The sequence below is a fragment of the Tetrahymena thermophila genome (assembly GCF_000189635.1).
Source record: "Tetrahymena thermophila SB210 genomic scaffold scf_8254760, whole genome shotgun sequence".
NCBI classification, from domain to species: Eukaryota; Ciliophora; class Oligohymenophorea; order Hymenostomatida; family Tetrahymenidae; genus Tetrahymena; species Tetrahymena thermophila.
This window is the reverse complement of record NW_002476519.1, coordinates 20,599-40,477: the sequence shown is the minus strand read 5'-3', so window position 1 is coordinate 40,477 and position 19,879 is coordinate 20,599. Positions and strand designations below refer to the sequence as shown.

At 19.7% G+C, this 19,879-nt stretch overlaps 5 protein-coding genes across 5 annotated transcripts; 1 reads left to right on the top strand and 4 right to left on the bottom strand. All coding sequences in view use genetic code 6, as the record gives it.

The window, feature by feature from the left end:
• Nucleotides 1-286: 286 nt before the first annotated feature.
• Nucleotides 287-1,897, top strand: TTHERM_01018290 (zinc carboxypeptidase family protein; the record flags this gene model as incomplete). The annotated part of the gene is made up of 2 exons (XM_001010277.2): nucleotides 287-1,014; nucleotides 1,474-1,897. The coding sequence occupies 2 exons, from the start codon at nucleotides 287-289 to the stop codon at nucleotides 1,895-1,897; spliced, it is 1,152 nt and encodes a 383-aa protein (XP_001010277.2).
• Nucleotides 1,898-2,216: 319 nt separating this feature from the next.
• On the bottom strand, nucleotides 2,217-3,855 carry TTHERM_001018289 (kinase domain protein; the record flags this gene model as incomplete). The annotated part of the gene is made up of 8 exons (XM_012796155.1): nucleotides 2,217-2,310; nucleotides 2,398-2,487; nucleotides 2,781-2,870; nucleotides 3,029-3,118; nucleotides 3,227-3,313; nucleotides 3,420-3,509; nucleotides 3,693-3,742; nucleotides 3,793-3,855. 8 exons carry the CDS (start codon nucleotides 3,853-3,855, stop codon nucleotides 2,217-2,219), a joined length of 654 nt encoding a protein of 217 aa, XP_012651609.1.
• Nucleotides 3,856-4,240: 385 nt separating this feature from the next.
• On the bottom strand, nucleotides 4,241-4,846 carry TTHERM_001018288 (hypothetical protein; the record flags this gene model as incomplete). Its single annotated transcript, XM_012796154.1, has 1 exon — nucleotides 4,241-4,846. One exon carries the CDS (start codon nucleotides 4,844-4,846, stop codon nucleotides 4,241-4,243), a length of 606 nt encoding a protein of 201 aa, XP_012651608.1.
• Nucleotides 4,847-7,471: 2,625 nt separating this feature from the next.
• Nucleotides 7,472-8,233, bottom strand: TTHERM_01018280 (hypothetical protein; the record flags this gene model as incomplete). Its single annotated transcript, XM_001010276.1, has 1 exon — nucleotides 7,472-8,233. The coding sequence occupies one exon, from the start codon at nucleotides 8,231-8,233 to the stop codon at nucleotides 7,472-7,474; it is 762 nt and encodes a 253-aa protein (XP_001010276.1).
• A 9,256-nt stretch (nucleotides 8,234-17,489) lies between these two features.
• TTHERM_01018270 (hypothetical protein) lies at nucleotides 17,490-19,423 on the bottom strand (the record flags this gene model as incomplete). The annotated part of the gene is made up of 2 exons (XM_001010275.2): nucleotides 18,010-19,423; nucleotides 17,490-17,593 (listed from the first exon to the last, which is right to left on the bottom strand). The coding sequence occupies exons 1-2, from the start codon at nucleotides 19,361-19,363 to the stop codon at nucleotides 17,490-17,492; spliced, it is 1,458 nt and encodes a 485-aa protein (XP_001010275.1). The 5' UTR covers nucleotides 19,364-19,423.
• Between the last annotated feature and the right edge of the window lie 456 nt (nucleotides 19,424-19,879).

Sequence of the window (19,879 nt, the reverse complement as noted above, 5' to 3'; positions counted from 1 at the left end):
AAAATACTAATCTAAACAAAATATTAAAAACATATTCTTTCTCAACAACCTTTGATTGTCAAAGTTTTAAAATGGAAAAAATTACAACTAAAAATCTAAAATGTCCTACACATTCAAATAGAGATATTTAATTTGTCTAAGTTAATGATCTATTATTACAATCCTGCTCCAAAAAGCCTCTTTTCTATTGTTGTTCTTGTGTTAATAATGATTTTGAATTCAAAACAATTAACTATTTAATGATAGATGACATTATTTAAGAAGCAGATAGTAAAATTATCTCAAAATGGCACCTGTCAATGACTACTATGTCATTTAAGATCTCATTGAGTTCACATCAAATGAATCTTAATGCGAATACTTAAAGTAAATCACAAATTTCTTTAATCAATTCAAAGGAGAATTTTTAGCAAAAATAGACATCATCTAAAAAAATATGATCAATGAAACTTTAAAATATCCTACTAACTAACAAATTATTGAAAGATATTAAGAAATATCAAAAATAAAATAATTTAAGTAGATTCTAAACAAAAACTAAGAAGCAAGTAGTATAGAAGAATATTCAACTCTCTGCAGAGAATTTGTTTCACAAATTGAGTCCTAAAAAGATAAAAATACTGAATTATTGTAGAACCTACTATGTTAAGCTAATCAATTAGAAACAAATTTCAATTTAAACCTTCCAAATTTGATGAAATAATAAATATTTGCTTGTATAGATAAAATCTCTTTCTTTAAAAGTGATTTATCTTAAGGCATGATAAATCAAAATAGGGAAAGACATCTATAATCTAATACTACCAATTAAAATAATAACAGAGGCTAGAAATTGAGTGCAGAATTAATAATGAAACTTGTTTCAAATAAATCTAATTTTTGCTCTGACTAATTCCTTTATGAATTGGATTAAATCCTTTAAGGGCTTAATCATCTTCTTTAAGAGTATAATTTCAATATTATTCATACAGAAAATAAATAAGCTATTGATTTTTCAAAAATTAGTGAAGAAAAGTAATGTTAAATAGAAGATTATGTTAAACATTAAATACTTTTAACAACTCAGCAGTAGTATTAAAATATAGTAAAAGATAGTTTAGAAATAAAATAAATTAATTTAATTACAAATTCTCAAATGAGTTTCTTAAACAGTTAATTCATATTTCAATTTGAATAATTTTTAATTGATGTAAAACCTTTTTTAAAGCATATTAACTTTTCTAATATTTATGACTAAAATAAATTTAATTTCTTCAGAAACTTGAAAGATCAATAGATGAGATTTATTTATGAAGCTAATTTTTTCAAATAAAATTTTTAAATGTTAACAACCTAATTTAATGATGGATAAAAACACTGCATTATAAATAAAAAAGAAAATAGCGAATATGAAATTTATTAGTTACATCACAGTAGCTGGGTGAATTGTATCTCAAATATGTATTTATAAAAAGATTTAAAATATATTTTTAGAATATAAGTTGAAAATATTAAAGAAAAAAACTAATTCATGATAGGTCTAATGAAGGAATCAGATTCTAATAAAATTTAAGGATATTGTGATAATTTATGCAGCCAATTTATATTTTTAAATGAATTTATAGAAAAATCAGATCCTTAAAATAATGGCTATAGTAATTTAGGCATAGATAAAAAATTAAAAGGAGACAATTTTAAGTTAAGTAAAGAGAATGTAATAGAATTAAGAGTTTGCTTAAAAGATTAGATTTTAGAAGTAGTAGACTATCCTAATTATTAGTATAAGCTAGGATTAGATGATAAATATAAAAAAAAACTTACAGAAAATGAGGATTTAAGATTTTACCTTGGTTTATGTCAATAAGAAACTAAAATAGTTTTAAAAGAAGCATAAATAGTGAATGAATTTAAAAATTGAATTAAAAAAAATGAAAAGTAATAACAAAAGTTATTTTTAAATTTAAAAGAAGATATTTTAATTATTTTGAATAGTTTTATACTAATTTTATTTTGGTATTATTTGTATTTTTTTATTAATGTCTCTTTTTTTAATAAAAGTAATAAAATTCTTTAAAAAAATTTTTAATCAAAGCATTTTTTTAAAAATCATTCTTTAAAAAGTCTGTTTTAATAATAATTTTTCTATTTAAATTTTTTTACTTAAACATAAAATTTAATTTAATTTCAATATTTTTATTTTTTGGATATTTTATTATAGATAATTTTGCTTCATGATATCATTTAAGCACAACTTATTTGAGTACTAGACGTTTCTGCTTACTTATTTTTGATGCTAATTATTATTGTATTCTGTCATTAATTTAGTTCTATCTTTTTTATTAAATAAATAACTTAAATTTATTAGTTATTTTTATATTTTTAGAAAATAAATGCAAAAACTGAAGAAAAAATTATTACCTTAAATCAAGATTGAAAATAATCAGTTTAGAACAGTTTTAAAATCTAATCTAAAATAAGGATAGGTCGTTCAAATTTATTTTATTCCATCTTTTAAGTTTTTAGAAATTTAATAAAGTTTAATTAAAATTAAATCATAAAAATTAATTTTGTAACTATCAAATATTCTGTTTAAAAAAATTTTAGTGTCTAATTTAATGAATAACTAATTTAATTTGATTTTTTGTGTAAGATATTATTTTAATAGTTACACAAAACAATAATTCAATGGATAGTAAATAGTTCATTTTTTTACTGTAGTAATTATTTCTTTAAATTATATTCGAAAATGTTTTAAATCAAATTTAAATAATTTAGTAACATTCGAATAAAAATTATTTTACCCTAATTAAAGTATTAAAGCTTTTAAATTTGTTAACTTTTCTAGTGCGCAAAATATCTAGCTAAATCCTTCGTCTGATATTTTGTTATTTCTTATTTTAAATACAAAAAATATTATAAAATATTTATAATTAATAAAATTTATTTCTTAAACTTATTTTAATGTTATGGTTTATTTAATATAAAAATGATTATTTATCTAAAATAATAAATTTTTGGTAAGCAAGTAAATGATAATTTAGATAATTACTTCAGTGCTAGCTCTAGATATTAAATATTCAGAGATTTTTATAAGCTATTAGCTAAACTTTAACATTGGCTATCATTAATTTAATTGTATCTTTTATTTTTTTATAAATGTCAGCAAATAAATAAAAAATGGAAACTTAAAATGAAATAAATAAAATCTCAATTTCAAAATAATAAGTAAATAAATAAAATATCAAACTCTAAATTTAACTCTAGTCTAATAAGATTTTATAAATTTTCCAGTATCTAAACTAGTTTTATGAATTATTTGACTACACCATATCCACTTTTTGTTTAAATATAATAATTTACTTAGCTAATTAAATAATTGAAGATATTTTCTTTTAATAATTTATATAATTAAAATAAGTGAAGATAATTCTTTAATATACTTTAATGACAAAGATAAAATATTAAGATTTTGGCATTATGATAGAGCTACATTTAGATCTAAGATGTCTTTCTCGCTAATATACCTTTCACTTATATAAAATTAAGTTTTTTTAAAAAGAATAATTTTTTATAAAATGATTGTTTAAATAAAAGAATATCTAAAAAATAATTTTTTTATTAAATTAGTATTATATGATGATAAGTTTGAATATAGGATTACCTATGAAAAATAAGACAAATTGATTTATATCTGAATTAAAATAATTAATTACCTAAGATCAATTGTAACACTTTTTTAATTTTAAAGATTAGACCTTAGAAACTATTAATAAAATAAATTCAAACTTAAATAAAGATATATTTTTTAATTACTTCTTTTAAATACTTATATTTATTATTTTTAGTTTCTTTAGATTTTGAACTACACATTCCCATTTTTTTTCAATTAAGTTATTACTTATTAAAAAAATAAAGTTTTTAAAATTAATAAATAATAAAAAAGTTATTTTTATAGAAAAGCAAAAACACAGTTAGTTAGTCTTAAATAATAAAAACCCTCAAAAAGCAAGATAAAAATATACATAACCACCTATTAATTAACATGATGTATATCTTTACTTAGAAGTAGCTATTAATTATTTTAAATAAATAGTCTTTTTACTCAGCTTTTATAAATTATTGATTACTGTTCTATTTTAGCTTTCAATTTTGAATTCAAATTTATTTTAGAGCAGTTATTGAAAAAAAGCAAATATAATTGAATTTTCTATTTATTGATTGTAATTTATTTTATCTAAATATATCTAAATTTTATTCAATTTCAAATGTTTTATATAAAAAATTCAGACTATAAATAAGGCCAAAATCTATCTATTTATTTAATTTTTTTCTTTCTGAATTTTTGCAATATTTTTTAAATTATTTTTTTAAAAGTTAATTAATATTTTTTTATAAAATATATATCCCTCCCTCCTCCATAATTTTTAATCAAAAATTTTAATTTGATGAATTTTTATGGTGTTGAGGGGGTATTGAGGTCTATAGTTATCGATTTTAAGTAATTTGATTATGATGTAGTAGATTATATAAATGTGTAACTAAAGAAGTATTTTTAATTCAACTGAATATCCCCTTTTTCAATATATAGCTTATAATGTTTTTATCCATAATATTAATTAGTAGAAAGTAGGTTTTAATTTCGACTTTAAAGTATTTTAATTGAAAAACAAAGAGAATATTTTATAAAGATTTAATTAAATGATAAAATCTTTAAAAGATATTTATTTATTTAAATAAAGTTGTGGTTTTTATTTTCTGATTAACTCACAATCAAAATATCTTTTTTCTCAATACCATTAGCCAAATAGCAAGCATATTTATATTTTTATGACAACCTGCTACTTTTTTAAAAGAATTATATTATCATAGCATTTATTCAAATAAAACTTCTAATTAAAATTTATGAGAATAGCAAACATGGATCAAACAAATACAACCATTTTAATGATTTTGTAATTTCTATTTTCTTTTAATATTAAAAAATTATTCTTTAGAATGAAGCTAGGTAAAAGAATAAAATCTAAATTAGTCATTTTTAATTTGATTTTAAATAGAATATTATACAAAGTCCTAATTAATAAGAAAATATATTCAAATGAAGGATCATCATTTTTACTTTTATTGAATGAATTTAAGTTAATATCAAATTTTTCATTTTATTTAACTTATAAAATCATTAAATCTAAAGAAATAAGTATATTTTTCATAAAACCTACTTTTAAATCCTCTATATTTTTTTATTTAATAGATGAAAAAGTATATTTTTAAAATATCTTGTACTTTTTATCAATAATGAAAAAAATTTTCAGTAAAGAAAACTAAAATTAATAAATTCAAGCTCATAAATTTGATATGATATAGTTTACAATATTCTTCAACTGTAATTTAGTCAATTAATTTCTTGAAAGAAAAGAATAATTTGATCTTAAGTTTTATTTAATTTTTAAATCTTTTTAAATTAATTGTATCAATTTATCTCAAATGAAGTTTCTCTTCAAGTTCCTATTATTATATTAAATAGAGATATATAAAATGATTATTTGAAGTTATCATATATTTAAATTACTCTTATATAAAACCTTGTTTTTAGATATTATTTTTAGAAAAATTCTACTTTATATTTATACATTTCAAAATTAAAGTAATTATAAAATTTTACAGCAAGATATATATTCACCTCTTTCTTCTTATTAAAATGAAAAAATATTTATTTTAATACATAATATCTTTCATTTTAAAATAAGTTAATGTAGATTATTTTATGTGAATTCTTCAATAATTCGTTAATAAAGATATATTGAAATGGGGATTTTTGTAATATTAATTAACTTTAATACTAATAATTAATTAATTTTTGATAATTAATTATCATAACATTATAAATGTAAGATAATTAACTTCTAAAAAATAAGATTTAGAAAGCTAAATTCAAATCTAATATATTTTAAAATATTGAATATCAATTGAAAAGAATTATCTAATTTTTTATTAAACAACTTTTAGTGAAGTAAAATCATGGTTTTTTTATTTAAAAAAATAATTTTACTTGCTAGAAATCAATGTTGGTTATTTATTATCTTTACAATTAAGTAGAATATTTTATCAATTTGAATTTGAAAAATATTTCTAATAGGAAAAGCAAATATCTGATTGAAATATTGGTATTAATTTATAATTCTTTATTACTGAGTGCTAAATAAAATTAGATGTTAGTTTGTATTAAAGCAATTTTTTGATCTAACAAAAAGTAACAAAAATTTGATTGATTTTTAATAAAATAAAGAAATGTAAACTGTTTGTTATTTAACTATTTTTTAATTTGATTTGATAAATTCTAAAAATATTTATCTATTTTGTTCATAAATGATAGAAATATTATGAAAATATTTAATCAAGTACGTAATCCATCAATTCATCATATTAACAATTGATTAAAAATAAAAATGATTTCATATCTATTGATACTAAATTTAATAGACAAACAATTTATTAACTCACTACTGATTTAGTTAATGAGTTAATAAAGAATAATTTTAATTTGATTTAAATATTCTAATATAATTTTTATCAAATCAAATTATTTTAAATTTTTAATTATTTTAATTAATATTTATATGATTGATAATGTAAAAATAAGATTTTTCTGTTTTGAATCAGATCTATGTTTTTATATATTGTTAATCATTTAGCCTTTAAATAAATCTATCTATATTAATACTATTTAATATTAATTGTCATCTCAGATCACATTTTTTAAGTGTAAGATTATCAAAATCTAAATTAATTGCCCTTCGGAAGAATTTAACTGTATTTTGAAGAATTTATCTATCAAAATATGATTTCTGATAGATATATTTTTTAATTAAATTTGTGGCATTTTATACTTTTAATTTAAGATTTCTGATAAAATTAGGTTTTTATTATTTAGCTAAACTCTATTAATTTAATTAAAATTATGAGGATAAAAATCTAAATTTTATTATTTAATATTTAAATCAACTTCATTTAAAGATAGGAAATTTGGTTTTATTTTTGTTATTAAAACATTTACCTTAACATCTATTTAGCTACAGCTGAGTAAAAAAACCCCCAAGTTATATTAATACAAAATATGAAAAAAAGTAAATTTTTTTGAAAATTTTTTGTTAAGGAAACACTTTCAATAAATTAAGGTTACTTTAAGTAACAAATTTTTTTTAATTAAGATGAATTTTTCACACAAAAATTTAATTTGAGGAGTATTTTCCATTAATTAATGAGAATTAACAGTTTTATAAATTTTAACTTTTTTTGATTTAGCAACTAAAACTGATTTTTCATTAATTTATTTTTTTAGAAAAAGTTTCAAATTATTTGATTTAAAAAATAATTTTATCAAATTATTAATACAAATAATATAAAATAATATAAAGTTAAGCATAATATAAAAATAGTATAAGGATATGTTAAGATTTTATCAAAAGCCATAATTTTCAGGTCCTATGCTATATCTTCAAGGCATTTGTCCTTATGGTGTTCCTTATCCTCCTGGTTATTATCCTGGTATGCCTCTTTAGCCTTCTGGACCTCCTTGTCCTGGTCTAGATTTTTCACTTCCTACACCTCCTTACTATGGTCTACCTCCTACACCTTATTGTCCTGGTCTTCCTGCATTGCCTCCTTATCTACCCCTTTATTCTCCTGGACCTTACTGCTCTGGTATGCCTCCTTAGTTTCTTGGATCTTCTGAATCTGGTATATTTCCTAAGTCTCCTTGTTCAAGTCCTTCACCTACTGAACCTTATTATTATCCTTATTCTCCTAGACCTTATTATCCTCTTTATCCACCTTAACCTCCGAAGCCTCCTGGACCTTATTATCCAACCTATCCTCCAGGACCTCCTTATCCTCCTGAACCTCCGAAGCCTCCTGGACCTTATTATCCTCCTTAGCCTTCTTGACTTCCTTAGCCTGATCTAGCTCCTTTTCCCTCTGAGGCTTTTTGTACTGGCCTACCTCCTTATTATCCTCCTTAGAGATTTCTTTCATTTACTTAGCCTTCTGCTCCTAATTAATCATCTTAACCCTCTTATTAGCTATTTAAGTTTGGTTTTATAGGTGAAGGAACTTCTTGTGCTGATTTTTATTCGCTAATTTCTTAAGAATTTAGGTCATTTTATTGATTTTTATGATGACCTAAAAAGTTGTTAGGTTAAGCATAAGCAATTAATAGAGTTAAAGAGAAAATAAGTATTAATATCTTAACTTATTTCATTTTTTTGGTAGTTTTTATTTAGTTATTAATTTATTAATTTAATATTTTAAATTTCATATCATGGATAGAACACCTATTTAAATAAAAAATTTAGCTCACTTAAAAAAGAAGTTATAAATATTAGATATTTAAAATAAAATTAAAATTAAATCATATTTTTATTTTCATTTCTGCCTACCCCTTAAATAAATATTAAAATTAAATAATCTATCAATTTTAATTTTAAACAATTAAATTAATTAAATTCTTTAAAATAGTAATACTAAATTTGATTTTTTCAATTAATCATTTTTCGAAAGATAAAATTAATATGTGATTTTAAATAAAGAGAATATTATAGATATGAAACACAATTATTAATTAAATATATACCATACTTTCCAAAAGTATAAATTATAACATTTATATTTTAAATTTGATTAAAATTTTGTTATACTAATTATTTCTATAGCAAAAATAATATTAAGAAAAATTTAAATTAGAGGTTTGATGGTATGTATAAATTATTAAAGTTAAATACAAATATCAATTAAAATACTCTCAATTTAACCTATCAATAGAATTTCATTTGTTTGAATAAAAATTATTTTGAATATCATCTTAATTTAGTTAATGGCGCTTTTAATCAAAATATCAATTTTGAAAGTTGGTATGTTTAAACTTAATAGGATTTCTATTTCATTGTAAGTAGAATATTTTATGAAATTTTAATTAAAAAAATTAAGATATTTATTTAGCTAAAATTTAGTCTTTATTTTACTGACTCATAGTCAAAATATCTTTTTATCTCAAATTTGTTTAAATTAGAAAAAAAACCAATTTAATGTTGAATTTTTTTCAGATTTTCTACATTTTGATAACAATTCATTTTATGATAGCAATTAATAAAGTAAAATTTATAACTATAATCAATCGAATTAAAATAAATAGTCAAATGATCAAATTAATCCAACCATATAATTAATTTACTTTATTCCCTTTTTTATTTTATCATTAAAAAGCTTTTTTTACTGTATCACAGCTTAATTCAATATAAATATTTTAATACAAAATTCTAAAAATTAGCGATTGATGAGTCAGTCAGTTAGGAAATTAATTGAATTTGAAATTAAATTTTAAGTAGAATAATTTAAAAAGTGGTTATTAACAAGAAAATCTTCAAAATATGTAGCAATATTTTTATTTTATTATTAATAAATGACCTTATTCTAAAACATATGACATTTTTCATTCTATTTAATTAAGAAATTCATTAAATTTACATAAATAATAAAATATTTCAAAAATCTGCTTGTAATCTCCCTCCATTCATTTAAATTTATCAAATAAGAGAATATAGTGTGTTATAACTATACTTTAAAATATTTTACATTTCTTATCAAACATTTTTAAAAGCTTTTGTAAATTTAGCTAAAATATATTAACAAATTAAATTTTATTAAATTTGAAAATATACAGTTTACAATATTATCAAACTGTAATTAAATCAATTAATTTCTTTGAAGAAAAGAATTAATCGGTTTTGAATTTTTAGTTTTTTTTAATTATTTAATTCATAATATAACCAAACACCTAATTAAAATCTAATGGTTTGGGTATCTATTAATGAGTTTAAAATTAAATAAAAATATATTTGAAATTGTTTGTTCTAAGTCATTTTTTTTTAATTAATTTTTATTTATGGTAAATTTTTGTGTAGATTATATAAATGTGTAACTAAGGAATTATTTTTAATTCAGCTAAATATCCCCTTTTTCAATATATAGCTTATAATGTTTTTTATCCATAATATTAATTAGTAGAAATTAGGTTTTAATTTTCACTTTAAAGTATTTTAATTGAAAAACAAAGAGAATATTTTATAAAGATTTAATTAAAAGATAAAATCTTCAAAAGATATTAATTTAATTAAAGTTGTGGTTTTTATTTTACTGATTAACTAACAATCAAAATATCTTTTTAATCAAATTCCATTAGCCAAATAGCAAGCATGTTTATATTTTTATGACAACCTAATACTTTTTTAAAAGAATTATAATATCATAGCATTTATTCAAATAAAACTTATAATTAAAATTTATGAGAATAGCAAACATGGATCAAAAAAATACAACTATTTTAATGATTTTGTTATTTTTATTTTCTTTTATTTTGAAAAATTATTCTTTAGAATGAAGCTAGGTAAAAGAATAAAATCTAAATTAGTCATTTTTTATTTGATTTTAAATAGAATATTATACAAAATCCTAATTAATAAGAAAATATATTCAAAAGAAGGATCAGCATTTTTACTTTTTTACTTTTATTGAATTAATTTAAGTTAATATCACATTTTTGATTTTATTTAACTTATAAACTCATTAAATCTAAAGAAATAAATATATTTTTCATAAAACCTACTTTTTGATCCTCTATATTTTATATTTAGCGGATGAGAAAATATATTTTTAAAATATCTTGTACTTTTTATTCAAAAATGATTAAAGGTTTCAGTAAAGAAAACTAAAATTAATAAATTCAAGCTCATAAATTTGATATGATATAGTTTACAATATTCTTCAACTGTAATTTAGTCAATTAATTTCTTGAAAGAAAAGAATAATTTGATCTTAAGTTTTATTTAATTTTTAAATCTTTTTAAATTAATTGTATCAATTTATCTCAAATGAAGTTTCTCTTCAAGTTCCTATTATTATATTAAATAGAGATATATAAAATGCGTATTTGAAGTTATCATTTATTTAAATTACTCTTATGTAAAACCTTGTTTTTAGATATTATTTTTAGAAAAATTCTACTTTATATTTATACATTTCAAAATTTGAAGGGGTATCGTGATCTATAGTTATTTATTGTAGTTAATGTGATTATAATATTGCGGTGGATTATATTGGCTTGTAAATTAAAGGTTATTTTTGCTTCTTCTGAATATTCCTTTTTTTAATAAAAAGTAAATAAAGTTTTTATTCTTAAAATTAATCAGTAAAAAGTAGGTATTAATTTTTTTCACTTTAAAGTATTTTAATTGAAAAACAAAGAGAATATTTTAAGAAGATTTAATTAAAAGATAAAATCTTCAAAAGATATTTATTTAATTAAAATTGGGGTTTTTATTATGCTAACAATCAAAATATCTTTTTTCTCGAATTCATTTAATTTAGAAAAAAAACAAGTTTGTTTAAATTTTTATTGTAATATACTTCTTTTTTAAAAGGATTTTTTCAAATAAAATTTATGCCAATAGCAAGCATAGATCAATCAAATACTACCTGTTCAATTATTTTGTTATTTCTATGTTCTTTAATTTATTAAAAATTTATTCTTTAGAATGAAGTATTGGATATGAATACTTTAAGTCTAGATTAGCCACATTTTAATTAAATTTTAAATAGAATATTATACAAAGATCTAATTAATAAGAAAATATACTCAAAAAAAGGATCATAATTTTTATCTATTTACTTTTACTGAATTAATTTAAGTTAATATCTCATATTTGATTTTATTTAACTTATATATGTATAAAATCTATATAAGTAAGAATTTCTTTCATAAAATATACTTGTTATTACCATATATATTTTATATTTAACAGATGAGAGAAAATAGTGTGTTAAAAATATACTTAAAATATGTTGTATATTCTATCAAACATGTTTAACAGTTTAAGTAGAGAAAACTAAAATTAATAAATTCAAGCTAATTAAATTTGATATGATATACTTTACAATGTTCTTCAACTGTAATTTATTCAATTAATTATGTGGAAAATAAGAATAAATTCGAAGCGATGATTTATTTTTTTTTAATTTATTGTATCAATTTATCTCAAACTAAAGTTTTGTTTCAAGTTCCTATTAATCTATTTAAAAAAATGTATAAAACATGTATTTGAAGTAATTTTATACCAAAATTATTCTTAAACAAAACCTTCTTTTTAAAATAATTTTTACAATAATAATAATACTATATATTTATACATTTCAAAACTAAAATTGATGATAAAATTTTATCACAATATATTCACCTCCTTATTCTTATTAAAATCAAAAAATATCAAACTTAATACATCATCTCTTTCATTTTAAAGTAAATAAATCTAGATTATTTTATTTGAATTCTTTAATAATTCAGTTAAGAAAGATAAATTAAAATGGGGAAATTTTGTAATATTAATTTACTTTTACTAAAAATTAATTTATTTTTGATAATTAATTTTCATCACAGTCAATCTCAGATAATTAACTTTTAAAGTATGGGAATTAGATAGGTTTAAAAACAAAATTTAAATCTAAGATTATTTAAAATAGTGAATATCAATATAGTAGGTTTTTTTACTTAAAAAGATAATTTTGTTTGCTTGAGCTAAATCCAGTTTATAAATAAATTTTACAATTAAGTAGAATATTTTATTAATTTGAATTAGAAAAATGTCTCTAATACGAAAAACAAATTTTTGATTAAAATATTTGTTTTCATTTATTTTTCTTTTTTACTCATGCTAATAAAAATTAGTTGTTAGTTTGTATCAAAACAATTTTCGATTTAAATAAAAGTAAAAAGATTAGATTCAATTTTGAAATCAAGAAAAAAAATGTAAACAGTTTGTTATCTTGCTATTCTGTAAAACAATAATATATTATATAAATATTTGTATCTATTTTGTTCATAAGTGATAGAAAGTATTTTGAAAATTTGAATAATTTACCTCAAAAAATGATATCATATAGCTAAATTTTTTAATTAAATTTGTGGCATTTTATACTTTTAATTTTTGCTGATTACTAATTAAATTAGATTTGTATTATTCTAAACACTGTAATTTGAATGAAAACTATTAGGATTAATCAAATTTTTTTTCTTATTTAATATCTAAAATAACCTCTTACCTCGACTCCAAAAAAATAACTATTTCGAGGTTAGAGGTTAGAAGTATTAAGGTAATTATTATTATATTCTGTCATATTTTTAATTCAGCTGAATATCCCCTTTTTCAAGATATAGCTAAAAAAGTTTTTATCCTTAATATTAATTAGTAGAAAGTAGGTATTAATTTACACTTTAAAGTACTTTAGTTGAAAAACAAGGAATGTTTTATAAAGATTTAATCAAAAGATAAAATCTTCAAAAGATATTTATTTATTTAATTAAAGTTGTGGTTTTTATTTTACTGATTAACTAACAATCAAAATATCTTTTTTCTCAAATTCCATTAGCCAAATAGCAAGCATGTTTATATTTTCATGACAACCTACAACTTTTTTAAAAGAATTATATTATCATAGTATTTATTCAAATGAAATTAATAAATAAAATTTATGAGAATAGCAAACATTGATAAAGTAAACACAACCTTTTCAATGATTTTGCTATTTTTATTTTCTTTTATTATTAAAAAACTACACTTTAGAATGAAACTATGTAAAAGAATAAATCTAAATTTCCACATTTAATTAAATTTAAATAGAATATTATACAAAGTCCTAATTAAAAAGAAAATATATTCAAAAAAAGGATAATCATTTTTACTTTTTTACTTCTATAGAATGAATTTAAGTTAATGTATGGTATTTTTCATTTATTTAACTAATATATTCATTAAATCTATATAAGTAAGAATATTTTTCATAAAATCTACTTGTTATTCTTATATATTTTATATTTAGCAGATGAGAAAATATATTGCTATCAAAGAAAACTAAAATAAATTCATGTTCACAAATTTGATATAATATACTTTACAATGTTCTTCAATTGTAACTTAGTCAATTAATTTCTTGAAAGAAAAGAATAATTTGAGCTTAAGTTTTATTTACTTTTAATTCTTTTTAAATTAATTGTATCAATTTATCTCAAATTGAAGTTTCTTTTCAAGTTCCCATTATTCTATTAAATAAAGATATATAAAACATGTATTTGATGTTACCATATATTGAAATTACTCTAATATAAAACATTGCTTTTAGATATTATTTTTAGAAAAATTCTACTTTATATTTATTCATTTCTAAATTAAAGTAAATTTTAAAATTTTACCACAAGATATATATTCACCTCTTTTTTCTTATTAAAATGAAAAAATATTTATTTTAATACATAATTTCTCTGGTTTTAACATGAATTAATGTATGTAGATTATTTTATTTGAGTTATTCAAATTTTAGTTAATAAAGATATATTAAAATGGGGATTTTTGTAATATTAATTAACTTTAACACTAAAAATTAATTCATTTTTGATAATTAATGATCATAACATTCTAAATATAAGATAACTAACTTCTAAAAAATGAATTAGATTGATTGTAATGTTAAATTCAAATATAAGACATTTTGAAATAGTGAATATCAATTTGAAAGAATTATCTAATTTTTTATGGAATAACTTTTAGTAAAGTAAAATCATGATTTTTTTATTTAAAAATATAATTTTGTTTGCTAGAAATCAATATTGTTTATTTATTATCTTTACTTACAATTAAGTAGAATATTTTATCAATTCAAATTTTAAAAATGTTTCTCATAGGAAACACAAATATTTGATTAAAATATGGTATTAATTTATTTTTCTTTATTACTGGGTGCTAATAAAAATTAGATGTTAGTTTGTATTAAAGCAATTTTCTGATCTAATTAAAAGTAACAAAATATTGATTTTTGAATTAAAGTAAAGAAATGTAAACTGTTTGTTATTTTACTATCCTTTAATTGGATTTAGTAAATCCTAAATATATTAATCTATTTTGTTCATAAATGATAGAAATATTATGAAAATATTAAATCAAGTACTTCATCCATCCATTCATCATATTAACAATTGATTAAAAATAAAAATTATTTCATATCTATTGACACTACATTTAATTGACAAACAATTTATTAACTGAATACTGATTAGTTAATGAGCTAACAAAAAATAATTTTAATATAATTTAAAAATTGTAATATAATTTTTATAACAAATCAAATTATTTTAATTTATATATAAAAGATTGATAAAGTAAAAATAAGATTTTTCTGCTTTGGATAAGATCTGCTTTTTTACATATTTTCAATCATTTAGCCTGTAAATAAATATCTATCTATATAAATACTATTTAACATTAAATATCATCTCAGATCACATTTTTAAGTGTAAGATTATCAAAAAAAAATTAATTGCTCTTCGAAAGAATTTAACAAAATTTTGAAGAATTTGTCTATCAAAATATGATTTCTGATAGATATATTTTTTAATTAAATTTGTGGCGTTTTATACTTTTAATTTAAAGATTACTGATAAAATTAGATTTTTATTATTTAGGCAAACTATTTTAATTTGAATGATGAAAATTATGAGGATATAAATCTAAATTATTTCTTATTCAATATCTAAATAAACTTCATTTAAAACCCCTCCAAAATTTCATTTTATGAGTCAAAAAAATGGATAACACCCTCTTAAAAATAAAAATAAATATCAAACTCTATTTGTTGGTTGACAATTAAGAAAGTTCTATCTAATTTAAATGATCAGAAATCATTATCATGAACCAATTTATTTTTCTAATTTAAGAAAGAGATTGAATTATGGTTATACTGAAATCAATTTAAATCCTCATAATTTTATTATTCATTTTAATTTCTATTATAACTATAAAAATATTTTAAATTATTAACTAAGGAACATCATACTTATTATGGTAGTATTTTCATCTTCAGTTTAATGATATATTGTATATAATATATTTATAATGAATGATATTCTTCCAATTGAATTTGATATAGAATATTTTTACTAAATTGTTAACTATCAAGACAAAATTATCTATTAGATATAATATATTTATAATGAATGATCTTCTTCCAATTGAATTTGATATAGAATATTTTTACTAAATAGTTAACTATCAAGACAAAATCATCAAAATAAATGTATCTATTTATTTATTTAAATTTGTGGAATATATTTAACTGAATTAAAATAAATATACCCTCTTTTCTCTTCAAAATTGTTTAGCTAGCTAGGAAAAATGTATTTAATTTATGAATTATTTTATCAGTGAAAATATTATATAAAAACATGTAAATTCAAACCTATTTGACTATATTTTAAAAATCTGTAAGATAAAATAAAAACATACAGACAGAGAGACAATACCAATCATTGCTTTTTCTTAATTTTGTATTAAAAAATCCATCTTTATTATGGTTAACTTAAGTGTTTAATTAAGTTAAAAATTTATAAATATATTTTTCAATTCAAATAACCAAAAACATATTTGATTGAATAATCTATCAAGATAAAAAATAAATTCATCTATATTTGATTTGTTTTTATTACAAAAAAAGCAAGCTAAATAGTCTCAGCTTTATTCTTTTTATAATGTAAATAAAACTTGACTAAATTTCTAATTTATTTCAAAATGTTTTATTGAGATAATAAAATTTAAAATATTATTTATTTGTCATTTAGCTTTAATATCAAGTATTTTGTAATAAATACCTTTTAGATATGTGTGCTAAAATATCTTTGTTATTACAAAATATCTTTCTGAATAAATTGCCTCGATTGATTTCATATTAATTAAAGAAGAATATTTTAGTAAACTTGCATTTATTCAAACAGCAGTTTTGAAAAATTAATTAAAAGTGGGAAATTTATTTTTTGTTACTCTTTATTTTTTGTATTTTTAATGATAATGATAACCTTTTTTTTAATTTTTCTATGTAAAATAGAACCAAAGACGAAAAATCAAATACAAGTTTAGATCTCAAAAAATGGCATTATAAAAAATTCTGATAGTTATTAAAAACTAAGTTTAAATAAAAAAAATTAATATTTAGCCATTACTAATTTAAAAGATAAAAAAAATAATTTATTAAATCGTAATTTTGATAAAGTAAATTCAATATAAAAAAATTGTTTTATTAAAAAAGTTAAATTTATTTGTTTGAATTCAATCTTATTATTTCTTCAAATGTAATCAGGATATTTTGTAAAGTTAAATTAGAAAGGATTTACAATTAAATAAAAGTATTTGATCAAAAATTTGATTCAATTTATTTTCATTTATACTGGGGGAAAATCACAAAGAGATTGATAGATATTAATATTAATTAAGATTTAGATTTAACTAAAAAATACAAAATTTGATGAGATCTCCAACTTGAGGAAAGAAATGTAAATAGTTTGATATTTTTTAGGTTACAGATTTAAATAAATTCTAAATATTTATCATTTTTCATTTTATAAAATCTGAAATCAGCAAAATACTTCACCATCTTTTTGGTGTTTAATTCAATTTAAGAGTTTTCTTTAATTGATTTGAATATTTTTCTTCTTCATATTGATGCTCAAGTTTTTAAGTCAATAAAATTTCTGTAATTTATATTTATTTGTTTTTACAAACTGTTTAACTAAATAAATCCAGATATAAAAAAAAAAAAGATTTCTTAATTAAAGAAAAAAAAAATTATCAGAGAATATCAATATAAAATTTTTTCAATATTTTAATTATTAAGAATCTACGTTAAATAATTTGAATAAATAATAATCAAAACTTTGATACAAAGTATTTTTGACTTAACTACTAATTTAATTAGTTTTATTATATTTATTTAACAATTAAATTTTTTCAAAAAAATTTCTAATAATAATAATAATAATTATTATTATTATTATCATCCAATCAATTATTTATTAAAAGTATTTAATTATTAAATAAAAAAAATAAACAATATAAAATATTAAAATTTCTAATCCTTAAGAATCTTATTAGTCATCCTATTATTGACCTCTTTAGGAACCTTATTAGCCTCCTTATTGACCACCTTTTCCTCCTTTTTCTTACTATCCTTTTTATTAGCCTCCTTATTATTGACCTCCTTTAGAACCTTATTAGTCACCCTGTTATTGACTACCTTTTCCTCCTTTTCCTTACTACCCTCTTTATTAATCTCCTTATTTTTGACCTCCTTAAGAGTTTTATTAACCTCCTTATTATTGACATCCTTAAGAACCTTATTAGTCACCCTATTATTGACCTCCTTAGGAACCTTATTAGCCACCTTATTACTGACCTATTTAAGAACTTTATTAGTCACCTTATTACTGACTTCCTTAAGAACCTTATTAGCCGCCTTATTGTATTTGCTACCCTCTTGATTAGCCTCCTTATTATTGACCTCCTTAAGAACTTTATTAGTCATCCTATTATTGACCTCCTTATGAACCTTACTAGCCTCCTTAAGAACCCTATTAGCCTCCTTATTATTAACCTGCTTAAAAACCTTATTAGCCTTCTTATTGTCCTTACTATCCTATTTATTAGCCTCCTTACTGTTGACCTCCTTAAGAATCTTATTACTCACCTTATTATTGACTTCCTTAAGAACCTTATTAGTCACCTTATTATCGACCTACTTAAGAACCTTATTAGTTGCCCTATAATTAACCTCCTTAAGAATCTTATTAGTGATCCTATTATTTACCTCCTTAGGAACCTTATTAGCCTCCTTATTGACTACTTTTTCCTTGTTTTCCTTACTACCCTCTCTATTAGCCTCCTTTAGAACCTTATTAGTCACCTTATGATTGACCTCCTTAAGAACCCTACTAGCCTCCTTATTATTAACTATCTTATCCTCCTTATCTTCCTTGGAATTCTTAAAATCCTTATTGACTACCTTAGCCTCGTTATTATTGACCTCCTAAACCTCCTTAAGGTCCTTATTAGCCTCCTTTAGAACCTTATTAGTCACCTTATTATTGACCTCCTTAAGAACCCTATTAGCCTCCTTATTATTGACCATCTTATCCTCCTTATGTTCCTTGGAATTCTTAAAATCCTTATTAGTCTCCTTATTGACTACCTTAGCCTTGTTATTATTGACCTTCTAAACCTCTTTAAGGTCCTTATTAGCCTCCTTATTGTCCCACCTGACCTCCATTACCTCTTGTGTTTTATAGATGACGTTCTAAACTACTTTCTTTATCTACATAGAATAAATCTCCTGCTTCTTTCTCTCCATAAGAATTTTAAGTGCTTTGCTGGTTTCGAATTTAAGTACCTAAAAAGTTTCTAGTTTAAGCTTTAACAATCAATAAAGTCAAAGATAAAATAGCAATTAATATCTTGGTCTAATTCATTTTTAGAAGTTTTTAATATTTATTTTTATTTATTTATTTATAATTAAATATTATTATTTTCAGATCATTATTTAACTTGTTTTAAACAAAGTTTTTCTATTATTTAAGAAAAAATAATCTTTATTTGTATAAAAGCTTAAATTAAATTAAACTAAACATTAAATTTTTATTTTTATGTCTTCTTACCCATCAAGTAGTAAAAACTTATAATCTATTAAATATATCATTTTTAATAATTAACTTTTCGTTAAATTCTCAAATAATGTAAATTGGATATTTTCAATTAATAGGTTTTTGAAAAATCAAACTTATTCAATAAACCTTAATTTTGCCAACTTACTTCAAGTTTTGACTTTGATAAAATTTTACTTTTAAAAATTTAAAAACAACTTTCATGGACCGATTTAGTTTTTCAACAAAAGTTAAAAGTTGAAAGGTCATATGGTATCAATAAAAATCCTCATACCTCTATTATTCATTGTAATTTCAGTAATAGCTATAAAAATATTTTTAAAT